Source organism: Trachemys scripta, chromosome 4 (genome assembly GCF_013100865.1).
Source record: "Trachemys scripta elegans isolate TJP31775 chromosome 4, CAS_Tse_1.0, whole genome shotgun sequence".
Classification (NCBI taxonomy): domain Eukaryota; kingdom Metazoa; phylum Chordata; order Testudines; family Emydidae; genus Trachemys; species Trachemys scripta.
The window spans coordinates 12,297,250-12,319,597 of record NC_048301.1 but is presented as its reverse complement, the minus strand read 5'-3'; the positions used below and the strand labels follow the sequence as shown (position 1 = coordinate 12,319,597).

Sequence of the window (22,348 nt, the reverse complement as noted above, 5' to 3'; positions counted from 1 at the left end):
ATATACTAGAATATGCAGAGCACACACGTGCATTTATAAATTTTAAACAAAGAAAAAGGAATAGAAATGTAGTTTTACATTACCAACAGGTAGTAGTTTTAATAGCTCTGATTTTGTTGAAAGATCAATATTACAAAAAAAATATAGATTTTTTTTAAGTATCGCTTTTTACTGAAGTCAGAGCCATAAACCTGATACAAGTTTCAATACTTGTAAGAATATTTATTTTTCTATTGCTCACCTAAATTGTAAACACAAAAAATGACAACCCCAAAACATGTATTTAGCATGAGTCTGCTGCCTAGGGAGTCCTGAGTTTGATGGCTATCCCCAAGTCTTGCTCCAGGACCTGCAATGTCTGCAAGTAGTGCGGTTCAAGTATAGAGGAAGGAAGGAGCTGTAGTGTGAAATGACAAGAGTGGGGCTTTGACACAGATTCAGAACACCCTTTCACCCCCACAAATAAGCAAAACATAGTATTCTGAAGGCATTACACTGTGGATATCTCAATCATTTGTTACTTACCAAAGCCGGATACCAGTCAGTCTTCTCCGAACAAAAAATTACACTGACAACTTTGCCAAGCAATTCATCATTAAGACGTCTCTTATCTTCCTCTTCCTCTTCACTACTTTCTTCCTCTTTTTCATCTTCAGTGCTAGAGGATTAAGCATACAATATTTTAAAACAGCCTTAATTTGAAGATCAGAATTGTGAGGAAATATAACTCATAAGAGCAGCAATAAAATACTGGTTTAGGGCCACTAAAACTAATTTTAAAAAGCAAAAGGTTGAACTTGAAAAAACTGAAATAGTAAAAGAGCATAAATTAAGTAAAAGGAGTTTGATTTGCTGAAGTCCCTCTGTGCTCACAATTATAATCACTGTATTTGTATTGCAGTACTACCTGGAAGCCCCAATCATGGAACAGGCCTCCACTGTGCTAGGTCATGTGCACACACAGAACAAAGAGCGTTCCTGCCCCAAAGAGCTTACAAACCTGAAGCTTCCATACATACAGTTTTACCAGTTTAAATGCCAAAGCATGTTGAAAATCCTAGATTTACTCATATACCAGATAAACTTTTTTCATAAATTTGGAAGTGATTACATTTTAAAGCTAGTGCCGGACAAGATGAGCTGTTTTCAAATACATGCTGTGAATATAATACATAACAAAATAATGACTGTTTCATCCCTCCTACATCACTCTTTTTAGTCATTTAAGACCAAATTCTGTCTGCTAGGCACACATGAATAGTCCCATTGAAATTCTAGGGTCATCAGACTTTAGCAAAGGACAATAAGGTAACAAAGTAGCATATATAGAATTATAAAAAACTCACACAGGAAGAGAAGATCTTCTTCCTCTGTTGGATTTCTTCCCAATTACTGGAGTTCCAAAGTGCTCTGGATTTGTTAGTGGCAGTTGGTCAAGTGTCTAGGAGAAGATGGGAATATAAATCAGCTTGCAATTCTTCCACAACGTAAAGACATTTACTTTCCAGCTTGAAGAAAAGTTAACATCTCCTTACCTCACTTTCTGCAAAGTGTCTCTCCCCTTTCAAGCACAATGAAGTTCGTCTCAACGTCCTCTCATCTCCATCATCAAAAACTAGAATGAAGTCAGAGACAAAGATAGTGGCACAAGATTTGCAAATGTAACTAAATGGCCAGTTTGCGATTCAAAATCAAAAATTAAATAATCCTGTAGAATATGCCTCTGAGGACTTAATTTAAATTCTTTGGTTCAGAAGTGGAAAGAAGTCTGATAGTCAAGATCTGGCCCAAGAGCAGGCAAACATTCCAGCACATGGATTCAAAGTCACTGCAAAAATCAGGCTGCCAGCTGCACCAGTCTCAGGGTTTGTCATCTCTCTTATCGATACACTGTACTACTAAAGACCACAGATACTGGCTGCCTGCCAGTTATCATTCCCAACCAACATCCCCAGCAGGGTTGAAACACCCAATTATTTCTGATTTAAACTGGGCCAGTCTCCCAACTCTGTTTCTGTTGCCATGGGAAATAGGAAGCAGGCAACTGTCCACTTGTATACTCTCTGGGGAAACGTTGCTAGTGGGCAGACAAATACACATGGAAGTTTCTGCTACAACATAAAATATTATGCTACAGATAAGCGGAGAACTGGAAGCCCAAACGTGGTAGTCTGGCCATCTCTGTTCTAGTCCCTACTGGACATTTTCTTCACCTCACAAAATCACACATAATCAGAAGCAAGTCATCTAAATTTTTAACGCGTGGCCAGGAGAGACCTAGAAAATAATAATGAGGCTGTTACATACATGGACTCAGGTATGCTAGCAGATATATAAAGAATAGCTTGTGCTACTCCTGGGCTAGGTCTATACTACCCGCCTGAATCGGCGGGTAGAAATCGACCTCTCAGGGATCGATTTATCGTGTCCCGTTGGGACGCGACAATCGATCCCCGAATCGGCGCTCTAACTCCACCAGCGGAGGTGGGAGTAAGCGCCGGCGACAAAAAGCCGCAGAAGTCGATTTTGCCGCCGTCCTCACAACGGGGTAAGTCGGCTGCGATACGTCGAATTCAGCTATGCTATTCACGTAGCTGAATTTGCGTATCTTAAATCGACTCCCCCCTGTAGTGTAGATGTACCCCTGGTTACCGGGATGGGCTAACAGGACTGTCTATTTCTATAAAATTCACAACTTCTTCCAAAAGAGGGAATTTTACCTCTAAATTAGTTTTTAAGATTGTTAACAGCTTAATATCTATGAGAGTCACTGTATACTTTAATTAAAATGCATAAACCCTGACTAAATTTGAAGTAGAATGTATACATTTTGGCAATTTTGCATTTTACATCAGAAATCCCGATCCTAAAATCAGAACATCTGAGCAAACCCTTATGCATGTGCAGAGACCCAGTGACTTCCAAGGGATGCTGACCTGATCGAAGGGGTCCATGGCCTCCATTCAGTTGCAGGATATATATTCTGTATTTACACTATTAGGAAGAGGTTGTCTATCCCATAGCCAGTATATACCATACAGTCTGGACATGTTTGTTTTATTAGTGTGATAACTGTGGCATCCTTTTTACAAGAAAAATCTCTCAGACTAACATGAATACAATATATTTGTGTTGCTAAAAATTCAATACATTTACATCAAGATATAAAGCAAAATTTAAATTATTCCTCTGTAATTCTAGTCTGCCAACCAAAAAGAAAAGAAACCACCATGTTCTAACAGCCTAATTTAAGACTAGAAACTGTAAGAGTAATTAGAAATAAAGAGCAGAGTACGCAAGCAATATCTTAGCAGGCCTACTAAGCTTTATAATTTGCATGTCTGTAGTCTCCCAACTGAGCTACTTTGATAGAGGTAAGCCAATTGATTCAGCTTGTTATACTTGTTCACATAAACTACTATTAGTTTTAAAACAGCAAGCAATCCTGCTCCCTAACTGCCTTCCAATAATCTTTCTCAAAACTATTAAAACATAAAATTGCTAGATAGTAACTACAAAATAGTCATACGATATAGGTTTGCACACATTTTTATTAATGTAATCTATTTTAAAAGTTTAAGCTCTATTACTTAGTTTCCCGAAAAAGCCACTGTGCACATTTTGCTCTTTGACTTTCAAATTATATCTTATCCATTTTTTTCATTATTTCTTACTTTTCTTTCTTTTTTTTCCCCCGCCCCCAGTAATCAATGTTACTTTCTTTGTGTAAACAAGGCCTTGGCCCCTCACCACCTCTTCTCCTCCCACCAGATTCTACACGGAAGTCAAAATGCTGAATTTGTAGAAGTAATAATTTCTGGGGCAATACACTGATGTTCAGCAGAAGATAACTTCACCACAGCATCAAGCAAGACATGATAGTGGACTGCAAGGGAGAAATCACGCCTAATTTATCTGATATTTTGGAAGCTAGATTTTTACAAAGAAAATCTCTCTCAAACAAGTTTGATGTAGAAAAAAAAGGAAACTCCAGGCTAAAGCCAGATGACAGAGAGCTTCCATGTTATATTTTTAGGGGATAGTACAGGATGCTCAATTGTTTAAGGTTTTGCAGCCGTACAAAAGAAATGCTATTTCCTTCCCAAACATGTCACACTAATCCTCCAACTAACTACTCAGCTTTCATTTTACTGTGAAGACCAACATCTTAACATCCATCACGAACAAAAAATCCCAAAAGTTAAATACTGAGCAAAATATAAGTACATAATACAATATAGTATATTTCATTAAAAAATTAAAAATAAGACCTCTTAGGCTGCTTGTGAAACAAATAGGAAATAATGTGCTAAAAAGGTCTTTCCTCAGCTAGGATCAAACATCTCATTTAACACGTGGCTCAGGAATCAAATAATCCATCCCTATTCCCTGCTAATAGGACAGTGAAGTGTTATCAGAACTAATTTATCTTTATCTCAGAACTTCAAATTTCTCTCTCATGGGCAGAGAGGCAAATCTCCTCCCATACTCTTACAGGTGGAAGAAATGAGGATAATTAACATGTTGAGGGAGATCTGAATGCCCCCCTGCACCTCTTACAGACCTTTTCTACAGCCCCTATAGCCCTCCCAGCCATACATCCTCTTTCACCACACCTGAACAAAGGGAAGACTCTCCTATCTAATGCCTTGCTGCAGGCAGTCCTCTCCCTGCAAGACCTGGTATTTGTCACCTCTGCAATCCCTGGTGCCAGCTACAAAAGTGGCTTCTTCTAGCACAACTGTTTGTTTCTTATATCAGAAAGGGAATCTCACTGTACAAGCTGCCAAGGGAGACAGACTGAGCAAGCACTAGGACATTCAGTAACAACCGCAGCTGAAACAGAGTGCGGCTAAGAGAGTCAAGACACGCCCCCACCCCCATCATGAAGAAAAGGGTAGGAAGGAAAGCCAGGATCTCTGAAGGGATACAATTATTTGTACAGCACTCTTTTCCTTGTCTCCCTTCCATACACGGGCCAACTGGAGCAGCTAGCTCTGCACTTCAGGAAGGAAAGGTGGAAAAATATGAGTTTCACACCCTCCCTCCTGAACTCTACCACGCCAAGCAATTGGTTTAAGAGTTAAGGAAGGGGGGGTGGGGAGAGGGGGGATGTGTCTGTTCAACAGCCACGTGGGAGTCCCCTGACTGGGAGCATAGGAAATACATGGCAGGCTTAAGAGTGCATGATCCCTTCAATTAAATTAAAGCCCCAAGTTACAAGCTCCATTTTTATTTTGTTGCTGCATACCTAGGACTGAAGGTTTTTCAAACTGAAAGAATGGTTAATGTTCAAGTAATCTGACTACAGATATATATAAACAAACTACGCAAAGATTTAGGAGGTCTGTCTCTATTCCAACCTGTGGCTATCCCCTACACACATCTGATGCACAATACAAAGGATGTTTTTAGACAGTTATTACAAGCCTAAATTAATAGCTGTAAATAAATTATAGCAGGTAAATTATAGCCTAAATTATAGCAGGTAAATAAACTGGAGGGAAATAGTGTCCCACAGCATTATTGTTACTTACAAACCCCAAAGCAAAATCCTTTCAAATACTACTGTAGAGATGACTGTTTGATCTTTGGGGGGAAAAAAAGGGGGAAGGGAGCGCGAAAAAAGGGACAATGTTTTTTTTAAAGGGTCACACTTATTAAATTACTTTGAGGGCAAAATGAGGGATTCCCTTTGCTCACATAGGAGTTTCTGTAAATATAAAAATTTACAGATCATTCCACAAACATAAGAATAAACAAAGGATGCTAGCCCACAAGGACAGGACCGCCACAGAAGGATTTTTTTGTGGATCAGACCAATGGCCCATATAATTGAGACCATAGATCAGGGGTCGGCAACGTTTGGCACGCGGCTCGCCAGGGTAAGCACCCTGACGGGCCAGGCCAGTTTATTTACCTGCTGACGCGGCAGGTTCGGCCGATCGCGGCCCCGGTTCGCCGTCCTGGGCCAATGGGGGCGGCGGGAAGCCACGGCCAGCACATCACTCACCCGCGCCGCTTCCAGCCGCCCCCATTGGCCCGGGACGGTGAACCGCGGCCAGCGGGGGCCGCGATCGGCCGAACCTGCCGCGTCAGCAGGTAAATAAACTGGCCCAGCCCGCCAGGGTAAGCCGCATGCCAAACGTTGCCGACCCCTGCCATAGATGAATAATTCAGAGGAAAGCACAAAGTTTCCATTAATGCACCAAAGTGTGCAATACTAAACAATGAGGATACATTTTTCCCTACTCTGGCTGGAGATCAGGTCACACAATGAAGTAGGAGAAAGAATAGCCCCTCCATTGCAGAAGTTATTCTTACTTATATACATTAGCCAATCCTCCACTGAGTTTTACTAAATTATGGGCCAGAATAATATCCTACAGTAACAAGTTCCATGGGTTCATTATATTACATAAGAATCTTTAAGGTTATCAATTCTAAATTCACTGCCTTTTGATTGCAAGTGCCCTCTCAATTATGTATTATAGTAAAGAGTAAACAGAAGCACACATCTGACCTTCTCAATACCTTAAAAACAAACCAAAAAACACTCACTTCTACCATCTTTCTCGCTCACTGGTTTTTCTAAACTAAACAGTCCTTGTGATTTTAATCTCTCCTCTTTTTAATCTACTTCATGTGCAGCATTCTTCAAATTAAAGTCTCCCTAAACATGAACTTTTAATACAGAACTTAAAGGTTTAAAAATAGCCTTTTCAGAGTACAGCATCGAGGATCCACAAATTAAGGACTCCCTGAATATCAAGTGTTGGCTCGGTGGCATTTTGACACCATGGTAATGGGCATGGCAAAAGAACTTAAAAAGACACAGCAAAAATAGGTACTGCTATTAATAGGGAAATAACAGGGTACCTTTTTGTTTTCCCAACATGCAATATGCATTTGTTTTCAGTAACTAATTGACAATGTCACACTTTGTGACCTTACTAAATGCTATAGTACCTAACCGTGTCATTTTAAGATTTCAAATCAATTTTTTATTACCAAAAAAAAAAAAAAAAAGCGTATTCTTATTTCTTCACCTGTAGAGGCAATATTGATTGTTCAAGAGCTATCCAATCCAAAAGTATACCTGTTGAATGCAAAACTGGGCTTCATTCAGTATCAAGCCAACTCTACAAGTGAGTTCTTATCAATAGCAAGAGGAAGGTCTGCACTGCACTAGTCTACAGACAGTACCATACAAAAAAAGGGGGAACAGATTATTCTAGAGATCAGAGGAACTGTAAAAGTGAAAAAAACTGAACTTCTTTGAGATTGTTTGTAAGGACACTGTCAACTTAAACAAAACAATAACTTCAATCTGAAATTGCTTTTACTTGGATGATACTCATAACAATAGTAAAAAAAAGTAACAAAGATTAGTGGGAAAAAAATCTATTCCCCCCCACTTTGTTTACTTTGCATATTCAAAAGCACTTTGCATAACCATTTCCCCTTTATACTCAGTCACAATACCCAAACAAAAAACACACCAAAAACATTAGTTTATAACCAGTTAGAGGCACTATCAACTTAACCAGTTACAAGTAACTGTTCACTTTGTGTCTATAAAGAAGCCTTCCTGACATCACATCTATGTTTGTCCAGCTACATGCTGCCTAACCATTTGTATCAGTGCAAGCTGGGCAAATCTGGGCAGTTTTCCCATGGTACCTTAGTAAGGCTTACAATTCCTGGGTGACATACACACATAGCAGCACATGGCATAATGCATCTGGGATGTCTCACTATACATGATGCTGTGAGGAGGGAGGACTGGTCAAACCAGGTTAGAAGACAGCCAGCCATGTCATTTGGCATGGAAACACTTAGCTGACCATGGCTATAACATTTTACAAACTTGGTTCAAAATAGTAGTGGGGGACAAGACCTAAGTCAGCCTTCCCTGTTAGTATGGGTCTTTCACATAGCATTAAAAGAAAAAAAATGTTTTAAAGATAGGTAAATGTGAATGTAAATCAAAGAGTTAGCAGGGGGACTCAGGGCATGTTCTGTACCTGAGACTATTTGAAACTCTTTTTGAGAATGACCAGCTTTCAAGTTGACTGTGTCCCTGTAATACGGAGAAGATGTGAACTAGATAATTACTATCATGTTTTCGGTAATGTACCCTAAGTGGGATTTAATTTTTTTTATTAAAGCTACTGTTAAAATTATATAATACACAGGTTAAGGAAAGAGTGTCTGTACATCTATACTACACGCTATCACAGCCAAGATAGTCTGCATGTGCTTGATTTGGATGTGTTATGCATAGTTGGAAAGAAGAGAGAAGAATATAATCATTTTTAATAAATGGTTTTCTAACAGATTAAGACAAACTATAAAAAGTAGAAAGACATGACTGCCCTTAGGTGAAGGGCTTCAGATAAACCCTGAAGCCCACAGCTGCCACAATCCAACTACTGTTTCCTTCTACTCTGGACTGCATAAAAGGGCTTAACTGTGGAGGGCAAATCCTGCTGAAAGTTGCTATAAATGCAAATCTTTCTCACTGAAGATGGGAGGCAGAAAAATAAAGTTAGAATTAGCAGTAATGTGTGAGATTATTGAAAAATAATAAACCAACATCCTGCCTTCCTCTCCACTCCACTTTCCCTGCAAAAAACAAACCAACCCCACAATCCTCCCGTATTAGAATAGCTAAGAAAAAAGGTCAAATGTGGGTTGTTGCATTTTTTGTTTTAAAATTGCAGATAAGGATAAGTTATACATTCAAACAACTTTTTAAAAGAAATCACAGAATTGTAGGACTGGAAGGGACCTCGAGAGGTCATCTAGTCCAGTCTCCTGCACTCAAGACAGGACTAAGCATTATCTTGACCATCCCTGACAGGTGTTTGTCTAACTTGCTTTTATAAATCTCAAATGATGGAGATTCCACAACCTCCCTAGGCATTTATTCTAGTGCTTAACCACCCCAACAGTAGGAAGGTTTTCATAATGTCTAACCTAAACTGCCCTTTTAAGCCCCAAATCTAGGCCTATAGATTGTGTTAAATTTTCTTGAGGATTCCGTCACCAGAAAGGTATATACACTGACAGAGAATAAATGGGCCACAAAGAATACACTGTCCTTCTACTCCCTATTACAGAAAAGGCTACTATAACAGCAGTAGTTTAGTTGCTTGTCTAATGGTTGCAATTATTGCTTCCCACTAGAGGGCTTTATCTGGTGACTCAAGCCACTTCAGTACTTTACAGAAGTATACAAAAGTAGCACAAGACATCCAGAATAAGGAACATGTACATTTTTTCACTTCCTGACCTGCTGGAACTCAGATAACGTACCTGGGCACTAGGAAAAGGAGAGGAAGGAGAAGAAATCATCATTAGGAGCTTCATGAACAACTCATTCTAGATTTTTAATAGACTAGTACTGACTTCTAGCCTAATTATATATATATATATATATATATACACACACACACACACACACACACACACACACACACACACACACACTCTCCAGTGAACATTCCTTGAAAGAGAGCAAAAGGACAGACATGAACAACTCTTAGCTGAGCATGCATAAGAGCACACCCTGAAGGTAAGCCAATACCACAAGACAGAGTGAGTACAAAAGCATTTCACTGAGGTCTCTGATCAAGAATAAATTGTCTTTCATACTCAGGGCTGGTCTACACTACGGGGTGGGGTCGATGTAAGATGCGCAAACTTCAGCTACGCAAATAGCGTAGCTGAAGTTGAAGTATCCTATTCGACTTACCCCGCTGTGAGGATGGCGGCAAATTGACCGCCGCGGCTCCCCCATCGACGCCGCTTACTCCTCCTGACGAGATGGAGTACGCGCGTCGATTCAGGGATCGATTTATTGCGTCTAGATGAGACACGATAAATCGATCCCTGAGAGATCAATTTCTACCCGCCAATCCGGGCGGGTAGTGAAGACGTGCCCGAAGACACTGCTTTTAACTTCTGTTACTACTTCACATTTACAGAAACAAGTTTCCTCTTGCAAAATGTTTTTTTTAAATATAATTTTTTAATATTCAGGGCTAGGTCCAAAATTCATCATAATCATCTTAATGTTGCCTTTGGCAGCTGTTGCAAAACACCTATAGAACCATATAGTGTATTTTTTATTATTATTGTTTCAGAGGCCTATTTCAATATTCAAGTTAATATTGGAGAACATTGTGGATCAAATACACTATAAAAATAAGCCTTAGTTCCAAAATGACTTGGATGAAAACAGATCTGATAGGCTGAAGACTGTTTAAATGTATATAATTATCTCCTAGTGGTAACACACTGCATATACTGAGCCTATAAATTCTCTTCAAAGACAGAGCAACACCAAATCTGTAATTATTTAAAACGAGCTTTTTAAAAATTAAGGTTAGCTGCTTGTTTTCCAAGGTACTGGAACTGTTGCCACTTCTTTATGATGAGACTGAGGAGTGATAAAAGACTGCTGTGCGCAAAAGAGGTGTTTTCTAGAGCCTGTTAAACTTTTACCCAGATCTCTTCTGTTTCTTTCTGTATCTATACTTTTGGGTAAGCAGCCCAATTCCAAAAGCATTTCCAAGCCCCAGTTTAAAATTCCAACATCACTGATTCTTTGCTGTGCCATTATTACTAGATCAGGATTTTTGATGCAGAGGTGGCTCCATGACAGAAACTATTAAACTAATACTCCATTTGATCTTTTTTGAACAGCCTGTTAATCAATTTAGAGCAGAGCAGTACCATTCTAATAGCTAAAAGAATTATTTCTAAAAACAAAGTGCTTTATCTTCATTGTTGCTATATCAATATCAAGGCCACTATCTCTGATTAGGGCAACAAAGTAGCCTAGTCTAGAGACTAAGGCTGGAACACAGTGAGCACTTTCAGAATGGACTGGCTCACTTTAGGACACTGGGCAAGTAATTTAGGCCAAAATTGTTTCAACTGTCCACTAATTTTGTGTGTGTGTGTCCATCTGAACATGGGTCTAGCTTTTCACATGTGCTGAGAATAACTAGTGACACTTAAAGAAAGGCACTAAGTGTCTCAAAACATACACCTGAAAAATGACACACCCAGTTAGTGGACACTTTTGACAATTTTTGCCTTAATCTATGTGTCTTATTAGCTGTCCTGTTCTTTCAAAAGGCGCTAATACTTACCTACCTTCGTAAGTGTTTTCAGATCATTGGAAAAAATGATGCCATGTAAGAGGAAAATAAATCAGAACTGGAAAAGCATTGATAATTTCAATGCAAGCTTCCCACATGGCCCTACCACTGAAACTTGACCTGGATCTGGTAGGAACTCCACAAGTGAAAGGGTTGTTCGGTCCCCAAGTCCATCCAGTTCTTGGTCAATCTGTTTAAACAGCCAACAAGGGTGCTAAATATCATAGCTTAAAACCATTCACTAGGAAACTGAGTCCAACTCAGTGCACAGAAGTTACTGTACAGACATCATCTTTAGATCACTACTAACCCACAGTAAATTGGAACTGGTGACCGGGAGATGAAAGGTTGTATGTCATTTCTATTTCCCTGAGCTAAAAAATCCCCCTATTTTTAAATGTAAACTAACTTCTTTATTAGAAATCTACACTTCACAATGTATGCACTTTGATCAATTTTACCTCTGGTTTGCAAACTGACAAATGCATACCCTGCCCGTTACATATTATTATTTACTCGCAAAAGTGGACTTAGAAGGTCTTAAGTCAAGGGAACATAGCTAAACAAACTGGAAGTGCATTATGTTTAAACTCCAGCTTTCTTTTACAGCCTTAGATATATTTAGTGTTCTATATTACTCTATGTAAGTATAACATGTAACTAAGTACTAAAAAGGGCAGAGTTCTGAATTATGCCAAAAGGCTAACATTTTTATACACCTATGTTTAAAGTAACAAGTTGAAGATTTAAGGGGGAGTAAAACTTTCACTGCAGAAAAACTTAAAGAGTTCCCACTCTGCAGGCAATTTATTCATTTGCTGTGCTCTACCTGGTAAATCCTCCCTTCTCAATGTTTATTTAAAGCACCAGGTAGTACAAATATATAAATGAAACCACTTGCATACCTTTAAATATACAATTCTATGTGTCTATTTGATGCATTGCACTTTCATACATGTATAAAAAGGCAAGGATCATACCATGTATGCTCAGTATGATGTAAGTGTTCAGTGATTTGTTAACTCCAGGAAAAATTTCTTTAAATTAGGCCAATTCTTATATTCCTTATTCAAAACTACCTGCACATCATAGTAAATTTTTGAATTTGAGTTGTTATATCCAAGAACTTGAAAACATGCACATGCAAAACTCATCTGCAGAATTTGACAGCCAAAAAAAATCCTTTCCCACTTACATCAACTAATTCTGTTAAGTGCTTTTTTTTTGGGGGGGGGGGGGGGGAGGGGAGAGAAGAGAATTGGGGCAGGAGGGTCAGTTTTCCAACTTAAATTCTTCTGGGGCAAAGACAAAACAAATAGTTACAGCCCAAAATGCAGATTTATTAAAAATGAATTAATCTGAAAATAAGAGTTTAGAACAGAAATATCAACTTAGTAAGTGTAACACTGTTAATGCAACAGATTATTTCCTTCTTCCTTTAATATCGGAAAGAAAATCTCTAAGCCAACAAAAATCAAAGTTAAAGTTAACAGTGTCCTTTGCCTGCTAAGTTGAATCAGAGTATTGAAATAAATTGATGAGTACTCCTCTAATTCCCACAACTAAACTCCTAAATTATCACTCCTTCCCCTACACTCCTCCTCACCATGCGCGCACACGCATGCACACGTGCGCACACACATACACACACTTAGAGTCATGCACCGTGAATTACACCAGCTTATGCTACATTCCTGAAACAGAAAACAAATAGCAGTGTAGATGGACAACTTAAAATTAGCTAACTGGCTCAGATCCATAGGATCACAATTATATTAGAATAAAGTACAAAATCATGGACATCTAGGGCCCTATCCCGCTCCCACTAAAGTCAACATGAAAACCCCTGTATATTTCAATGCAAACCAAATCGGGCTGCTAAACCATTGCTTCTTCGTCTCCAAAGAAAATGAGTAAATTCATAATTAAGATAATAGACATGTGAACGCTAGTCTGTAAAAAACTCTACTTTAAATTCTTCAGTATTCTGTTAAAAAACATTTCAATAATCTCATCACCACTACTGCAAAACGTAACAGACAAGGAAATGGGACCAGTGAATTTAAGTATTCAAGAATTAATTTCTAAAGCAACACATAGGAGAAATATGTACAGTTTCTATTAAGTAAAGAGGTGCACACCACCCACACAGCTCTGGAAATACAATCCTCACTATCCCCAGTTTTTCTGGGGGAGGGAGGCACACAATAAGGACTGGTATTTGTAAGGGTGTTTGATTTGAGTGAGTATTGTATTATTTGATTGCCATCTCTAGTTAGTTATTTTCTGATTTCAGGGGAAGCTGATAGTTTTTTTATGTCATTATACTTTTAATACTGTGTCAGACACCTAGACACCAGACTATGCATTTTTATTAATAATCCAAAATAAATAAAGTTATCTCTACAATGAACCTAGTTATGGCTTGATGTCAAGTTTCATTGAATCGTCATTCTGTGTGACTAGTCATGATTTTACTGGATTTATTTCCAATGACCATTTCAGTTATCTGTCCCTAAAATGAAAGCAAAACCTTTCTTCTACGTGTCCTTTTGAGATTTAGTTCCTTTAAAGGAAACACTGTCAAAATGAAATGTAATCATTTCAAACAAAGGAGTAAAATTATGGTTTCAAGGTACTACACTCTTCTCTATTCGCTTAGGAATGTTTTCTTCTCCCTACTTGCAATGTGTAAAACACCCACAACCCACCACATAAACAGGGAGAAATGACTGAGTATACAGGGGAACAAATGAAATTCTCTCTATAGAAAGTCTTAAAATCACATGTAAACAAACTAGAAATATACAGAATGTTTTTTCCACTAATCTTTGTAGTCACTTGTAACAACAGTAGGTAACAAATTTTTCAGACAGCAGTGGGATTTAAGTATGTCCTTTCAAAATAGCAATTAAACAATATTGTCTTCCAAGAAGTGAACCTGAATCAATGTGCATCTATTTGTCCAACTGAAGCTTGATCATACAAGCAAGGTATCAAAATCCATAGGCACTCATAACTATACTATTTGAGCACCAGACAATGAATTTATCCTTACAACACCTGTGAAGAGCTCTGTGTAAGCTTGAAAACTTCTCTCTCTCACCAACAGAAGTGGGTCCAATAAAAGGTATTACCTCACCCACCTTGTCTCTCAAACACCTCTAGAAAGCATGCAATGATTGTTTTCTTAGTTGTAAAATGGAGATGAAACAGAGAGAGAGTTAAGTGATTTGCCAAAGGTCACACCAAAAGTCTAACAGAGCCAGATCTTAAGTCCTGTCCTGTGCCTTGAATACAAAACCAGTTTAAACCAATGGACCAGTTTAAATCAATATATTGTACCAACATTAAAACCCATAAGTTACATAGTTACTCACCTACAGTATACCAGCTGGCATCTGTCAATTTGTTGATAACAGCTTCTTGAAAGGATCCATCAGGCATCTTGGTTTCAACCATTGCACCAACCTGCAATATAAAATACTTCAAAATTATTATGTTATATACACTTATAGTCCCAGATTCATACACTGGAGATAAACATACCAATTCTTCCAGAAAGATTTGGGGGGAGGGGTTGGCAGGGAAGAGACTCATTTAAGTTTCACTACCCTTGTGAAATGCATGCATTGGTTACATAGCCTCCGAAGTGAAAAATCATTAGCCAAATCACATTTTATTCTGCGTTGGTTTTAGTTAGCAGTGGGCAGTGAAATTAGCATAATGGGATCCCTACTGTGACTTTTGTATTATAACAAAAGATAAGGCTACCATTTATTTTTATTATAAATATTAATAAATATCATGGCAGAGGTGCAAGAAAACAAGGATATGTCATGGAAATGGGGGGAGAATGGAGGGCTCGGACAGTGAGCCCACCCCACACTCACTCCACAGCAATGGGTCCTATCCTATGGGGCTGGGCTCACCTCCCCACACTGAGTGTTGTGAGCTGACCCATGTGGTCACAGCACTAATCAAACTTGGCCCTCTGTCTCTATATACAGAGGGGTGGACACACCAAACCTGAGAGGTGCTGTAACCGTCTGGGCCAACTTGCAACGTTCAAAGGGGAAAGGTGCAGCTGCTGCGGTAGTCATAAATTTTATTCAAATTCTAGATCTAAACCACTAATCCAACACTTTAACAGTATTAGTAGTGGTATATGTGTGTATAGGATAAAAAAATAAAGCCTGTGTTATTACATACATTTACTCTTTGAACTTAAATATCAAGTAGATACGCTTCACTGTCAACTGGACAATACAACAGAGTTTCTGAACTTGGTCCAGATTATGACAACAGCATTTACTAGTGCCTTTGAGGTGGCAGCAGAGGAAGTAAGGACAAGGGAAAGGCAAAAACCCCAAGCAAATAAATAAGGGCTACCCAGTGTAAGGCCATTTCTGCATTGAGTATTTTATATTAGTCACCTGTTCTGTAAGTGGCCCCCTCAAGGATTGAACTCACAACCCTGGGTTTAGCAGGCCAATGCTCAAACCACTGAGCTATCCCTTCCCCCATTTTGCTTGACATAGTTGACATTTCCCAATTTATGTCTAACGTATTTACAAAAATAGTCTTACCTGCAATAACATTTCCATACAAAACTAACTATGTCAAAGGCATAGGGATAAACATCTTTTATAAACTAAAATATTAGCTAATAATGATAATTAGTCATTGAGGGCCTGATCCGAAGCCAATGGAAGTTTTTCCACTGACTTCAACAGACTGTGCTTTAGATGCTCAACGTCTAAATGTCAATGTCTAAAGTGTCTAAATTTAAAATAATTACAATTTAATTGTACATTTGAAAAACATGCTGCATACATACTCTTAAAGGTCCTTTTACTTGGTCATCTTGCACTAACTGAGCTGAGTTATCCTGTTTCAGGATCACCTGAAAAATATTTTAGAAACACATATATACATTTTACTTTCAGACTTCCAAAAAGCATGCACAACAATCCTTATGACAACATCTAAAAAGTTAAAAAATACAAACCCTTATCTGTCAAAATCACTAACATTATTTAGTACAAACAATATGACAGTGTTTGAACTTACAAGGAGCCCAGGTGCCATCTGAATTACCAAGTAAATACCATTCATTCAATACCCAACTTGATGAATCAGTTAGTAGTTAAGAGGATATCTCACCTAAATCGAATCTCAGTCATACCAATAAAAAAAAATGTACAATTTTTTAATACAATTATGAGCTTGGACAATAACACAATCCTGGCTTTTCCTGCAATGGGCCACTAGGCTAGATGCTTAAGAGTTATACTTCTCTCACATCATCTGTAGCATTCACTATTAACAAAGCCACTGTATTTCCAGGGCAGAGAATTTCCTGCAGAATCTACTCTTTGCTGCAGAGGGCTTGTCTACATGGTAACAGAAACCAAAATAACTAAAATCAGTTGTAATTCACACCTTTAGTTATTTTGGTACAAGTCAGTATGTGGACATTCTTTAGAGTGCCCACACAAAGACACACACACTAAAGTTGTGAATTTAAACCAATTAAGTTTTTTTAATTCCAGTTACTGTGTACATAAGACCTAAGTTTTCCTTCCACAAAAAGTTATTGGTTCAGCTCTCGTGGTTGTGAAGACAACCTTGAAAATATGTAGACCTGTGTGTGGATACAAAATTTGTATCTGCATCCGATCCACAAAAATGATCCCCGGATATAAAGCGGATATCCACAGATTTCCAGGATTCTAGATATAAAATTTGCATCCATTTTCAATCTGCAATCCACAAAAATGGTCCATGGATTTGATGTTTGCCACTTCCTGCAGAGAGACTGCAAACAGGAACTTTAAGAAACGTAAACTGGGTCATTCATTTCCATGGACTGTTAACTCTGAAACTTAAAGATGAATGTAGGATGTCAACATTGTTAATTATTTTACTGCTGATCATTTTAACAGAAACATCTAGCTAATGCATTTATCCTACAATTCCAAAATGCTTCCCACATTTCTGCAGTGGCCAAGAGTCAAAACTACTCTCTTTGCATCTACCAAACTCTCCAAATTCCTCCCAGAAAACGTATACAACATAGTTATTCTTTGTCAATATAAAAATCTGTGGTACACTAAAACATGAACATGAAGACATATGTATTATTCATTTTCTTATTTAAGGTGCATGCAGGCGGACCCATGTGCTTGTGAAAAGCCCTACTGAACTCAATGGACTTGGCATAGGCACAAGATGTGCCCACACGCACCTAACTGCAAGATCAGGCTTAATTAATTAAAAATGTCATATTTTAAAATGTAAATGAGATAGCAGCAGCAACATTAGAGATCCCAGGGACCATACAGTGGAGTATTCAAGGCCCTAACTATGATCTAAGGAGAAAAAACTCACATATAAAAATAATCTAAATAGTCCGTGGACCGGTGCAGACCAAAAAGGTGGAAACCACTGCTTTCCACAACAATACCCTCATTCAAACGGATTTTAAAAAGCGCCACCAAAATCCCATAATTTGCTTGTTGGTGACAAGGGAAGAAGAGATTTGTTTTGAAATTCAGGGAAGGTACTTTGATATAAAGCGATGAGGTCCATATAAGCACCCAGATAGATAGATCAAACAGAACAACCAAAGTACAAAAGCACATAGAAACTAAGATGTGTACCAAAAAAGAATTGATTTAATCTAATTTTTTTGTCACTGTAGTAGCTCATATACAGTGTCCTGAATGCTAGGCTAGAAGGTAGGAAGTAGGAACAAAGTGGAAAGTAAATTTTTGGATCTACTCTGCATGCTGTGTAAACATGTATGTTTGGACGGTTTCATTCTTGATCTCCATCTTTTATAAAAAAGAGTGTTAAAAAAAGGAGAAGAAAAAAAAAAGCAATTTAGAAGGAATGCCAAAACAATAAAAAGTTTCCTCCTGTATCAACGTACACTAAGTTTTAGCACAATCCTTGCCTCGGAAAGACATTGCACAGAAATTTCATACAGCTAGAACTTGCTGCTTTGAAACAGTTTTAAAACAGTTGTTTACATTTAACAAACATCTCATGGACAATTCTGAAAAACTGTTCAATGGAAATAATTTTCATCTCCTCTTTGCTCCCTAGCTATAAAAGACTGAGGATGTCTGCATAATACACAATCTTTGCTCCTAGTTCTTATTGCTCACCTAAAGCCATAATGCTCTATTTATGCCATTGATTACTGTGGAAGTGATATAGTCACAAACAGAAGGTTATAACTGCAAATGAGAAATAAAGTAGCAAGAGCAGATAAACTTATTTTAAGAATTATTTTTATGCTAGTACCCTTGAAAAGAATTTTTTTAGATATGACAAACATAATTGCACCAATATAGAATTACTTTAAAAAAAAAAAAATCTTCCCAAGAAACGTCTACAACTTTGTATAACCACACACTAATTTTAAGGGGTATGATTTTCCTTGACAACCCTTTTAATATATTTTCTAATAAAAAAAAAAAAACAAGGAAAGCAATAGCACTAATGTCATTAACCCTACCTTGACTTTCACCAGCCTTTTCACTGTCTTAATCTTTGCCTCACAAAAGGCACCACGGTACTTGGCACTGACATCAGTTCCCACTGTCAGGTAGGCAGGCTCATCTGCTGCCTAACAAAAGGAGAATAAATTAGAATAAGGTTTAGTCTTATATTTTACAAAAGTGTATTTTGTTAAAATAATAATAATTACAGTCTTTACAGTTGCATCATCATATATTCAAATATATACCCAAACTTTTAGTCTATTGACCATTTCTTAATTAGGTCATAAATGATGATTTATGTTGCTTCCCAATATTGCAGACAGCCTAATCTTTCTTTACAATAAGATCTGACATATGCTAAAATCTAGAACGTCAACTCTTTCCTAATAGTGGACCTTGATTTTGCTCCAATTAAGTCTGTGGAACATGTGAAGTGTTCCCCCCCCCCCCCCAAATATACACAGTTTTACCAAGGTGCTGTGCATAATCTTTTAACCATATTTAAAGTTTCATTGCACAGGAATTGTTTCTAAACAAAACATACAACTTCAAACAGACAGTGTAAGAAAAGTGAGTGGTACACATTTTTCCTACGCAATTCTTTTCATGTCCCCCTTTTGCAAGAATGTACTAATAGTCATTTAAGTGCAGAAATACAATTTAAAATAGCAACTTTTTTTTTTAAAAAGGAACTTAAGTAACTGATGAAAAATGAGTAAGAATGGGCCAATGGTTGTGGTTTATGGCACTATTTTGCAGCATACACAAATCATCAGGATCCAAAGAAATAAATCAGCTTTGCCAGTAAATTTCAGCATATTGGGCTGGCTAAAAAGGTTTCATCACACTGAGTTTACTGATATTCGTTTTGCTCCAGGAATCTTGACCCCACCTCCCCAATTTTATCAGTCTGACTGTTGTCTCAGAAATACCAGTTCAATAACCTCAAAGAGAATTGAAGCATATGCTTACAAACGGAGGGGGAAAGAAATAGAAGGATGAAGATAAGTTCAATACATTGCTATAAACAATACAATATGAAAGTGATATTTCATTTTGAATGCAGCTGCATCTCAGACAATTGCAATTTCAAAATTTATACAATCATCATAACGGTTATGTACTTAAAAATATCTTAGATTTCTGTTGTTTCAATGAAAAAAAAAGTGTTCTATGGTGTTCTCTACATCAGATTTTCTGAAGGAAAAACAGCAAAAGAGCTACAGAAAAGTTTGCTGTAATCTTTCAAACAAGTATATTAAATGTTATTTTTCTTCCTTGAAAGGTCTTTGTTAAGATTTATTTTCCCCCCAAAACATGTGCAAGTTTATCATTTTCAAGAACTTTTGTGTGTGTACCTGGGCATTATTAATTTACATTTTATTTTCTTTATTTGACTTTTACAATGATCAATAACCTTATGCCAAGTTACTATGTTAAAAAAACAAGCTACAGTAAAATAGGAAATCAATACATGCAATGAAATATTTTGTGTTGATAATGAACACAAATAATGAACTATTTTTTGCTCATCTCTGCCTCTAAGAAGTGTTTCCCTCCACGTGACTTACCCTGCAATTGTTAAGCCTTTGCTCTGGAAAAACTGAAACTGCTAAGAAGGACAAAAGCTGTGGTTTTGCAAACTCACAAAAGCTACAGCCAACACAGGAAGCATTTAAAGATAGTACTCCAAATGACAACAAGTCAAAGGCATCCTATGTTTCCAAAGTGGTGTTACTGCATAGGTGAGGGATTGGCATGAGCTGCCTTTCAGTGAGAGAAAAGAAATGGGATTTCATTCCATTCAACATGTGCCGATTTCCACAGCCAACTTTATTCTGCTGTTGTTCAACAAAGATACATTGATTAAACCAATAAGGTGATTGGTGCAGGGAGAAGAGAAAGAGCACAAATGCTTCCCCTACTCCTCATCTCAGAACCTGGACAAACTTACCTTCATCTTTGAAGGTTATTTGAGGGATTCCAGCTCAAAGATTTCTCTTGACCCCAGTTATACAGAAAAAAGCTAGAAAACAAGAAAAGGAAGATGATCAGACACACATCTGCATACATGTGGATTTATTAAAAGGAAACATCTTGATCTTGGGCGAACAGAATTCAGTTACAAGCATACGGAAGATTATTAAACACACCCCTCCACATTGTTTACACACACCCCTCCACCCTACGAGCACACCCACCTCTTACATCCCTAAAGCATTCCCTCCACAGGAAGCCTCCCAGCCCCACTTGCTGCCCTGTGTGTGCAGCTGGAGGGGACAGCGAGAAGTGCTGAAAAGGGGTCCTTGCTGGGGACAAATGGGCCCTTGGAGATCTGGGCAAGAAGGCGCTACTACCTCCTTTTCCTTCCCACTTTGGCTGCCTCCTGCTCTTCCTCAGCCCCTCCGTGTGTCAGGTCGCCATTGCTCCCTCTGCCTTTGCACCATGTCAGGGAAGAAAAGGCTACACACACACACAACGTAGGCAAAAATAATATTACTACTACTACTACGAAGCTGCTCGCAGCCCAGCTGCTGGGACAAGGGCAGTTCCTGCGCAGGAGAGACAAGGCCCTGAGCCGCCTCCTTCCCCTCTCAACTTTCTCAAGCACAAGAAGAGAGATTACTTAGGAAGGACCCTCCCCTCCCCTCTCCCCGAGAAGTCTTTAGACTGGGACGCAGAGAGGAGTTAGACCAGGGCTTCCCCACACCCGCTACCTCCCCAACTAGCCTCCAGCCCCCCAACGCCTCCCCACAGCCCCTGCCTCCCCAACTACCTTCCAGCCCCCCACCGCCTCCCCACCTCAAATACCTTCCAGCCCCCCAACACCCCCCTTGCCTCCAACACCCCCCCTTCTCAAATACCCTTTAGCCCCCTCCAAACAGACATAACCCAAACCCCACCGCTGCCAGGGGGTGGCCCTCCGCAGCAGCCCGGCGGGGGGTGGGGGGCTCGCCCACGGAGAGGGTGGGAAGCGAGATCCCCGTGCCCCCTGAAGCTGAGCAGGGAAGAGCTGATTGGCGACGCGGGAGGGGGGCGGGCAAGGGGAACCTGCCGACTCTCCCCCCACCCTCGAGAGGGCTGACGGGGGCGTTCCCCTGTCCGGGCCGGGAGAGAAGACGTCCCCGTCCTCCCTGCCGCGAAGAGGGCTCCTCAGTCAGAGAAGGGAGGAGAGGAAGCGCCGGTCACCGCGCTGGGATGGGGGGTGGAGTTCGGCGGGCGAAAGGAGTCCGAGTCCCCCTCTGAGGGGAACCCAGCGGGGGGGGGGGGGCTGCCTCCTCCGTGACTGGGGGAGGGAGCCCCGATCCCCCGCGTGAGGGGTTTCGGGGATCCCGATCCCCCTTCCCCCGGGACTGCAGCGGAGTTGCGGCTGCTGAGCCGCTCACTGCCCTCTTGCTCCTTCCCCCTACCTTTAAACTCAGAGCCAAGTAGGGATCTACTGCGAGCCCGGCCCGGCCCCCAGCCCCGCTCGCGGCAGGCGCCTCAGAGACAGCAGCGGCGGCGGAGGCAGCGGCGGCTCGACTCGACTCCGCTCCACCCCCCCCCTTCCAGCCCGGACTCGTACAGAATCACCAGCGATCAGCCAAATAACAAGCTGTTGAGCAGTAGCTGCCCTGCTCGAACTCCCATTGGCCCCTCGTGACGCCCAGGGGGCTCTAC

The 22,348-nt window shown here is 39.5% G+C and overlaps 1 protein-coding gene across 7 annotated transcripts in view; it reads right to left on the bottom strand.

Moving 5' to 3' along the window:
• The window catches only part of ARID4A (AT-rich interaction domain 4A), a 67,856-nt gene extending 45,526 nt beyond the window's left edge, over window positions 1-22,330 (bottom strand). For 5 of the 7 annotated variants that reach the window (XM_034770133.1, XM_034770137.1, XM_034770138.1 and 2 more), the window contains exons 1-8: window positions 22,099-22,247; window positions 20,643-20,714; window positions 18,703-18,813; window positions 16,015-16,080; window positions 14,555-14,645; window positions 1,536-1,615; window positions 1,347-1,441; window positions 526-658 (exon numbers count right to left, since the gene is read on the bottom strand). In XM_034770133.1, the coding sequence (XP_034626024.1) occupies window positions 526-658; window positions 1,347-1,441; window positions 1,536-1,615; window positions 14,555-14,645; window positions 16,015-16,080; window positions 18,703-18,813; window positions 20,643-20,648 (582 nt within the window). In that variant the 5' untranslated portion in view covers window positions 20,649-20,714; window positions 22,099-22,247. The other 2 variants (XM_034770136.1, XM_034770134.1) reach the window with 2 other exon arrangements.
• Between the last annotated feature and the right edge of the window lie 18 nt (window positions 22,331-22,348).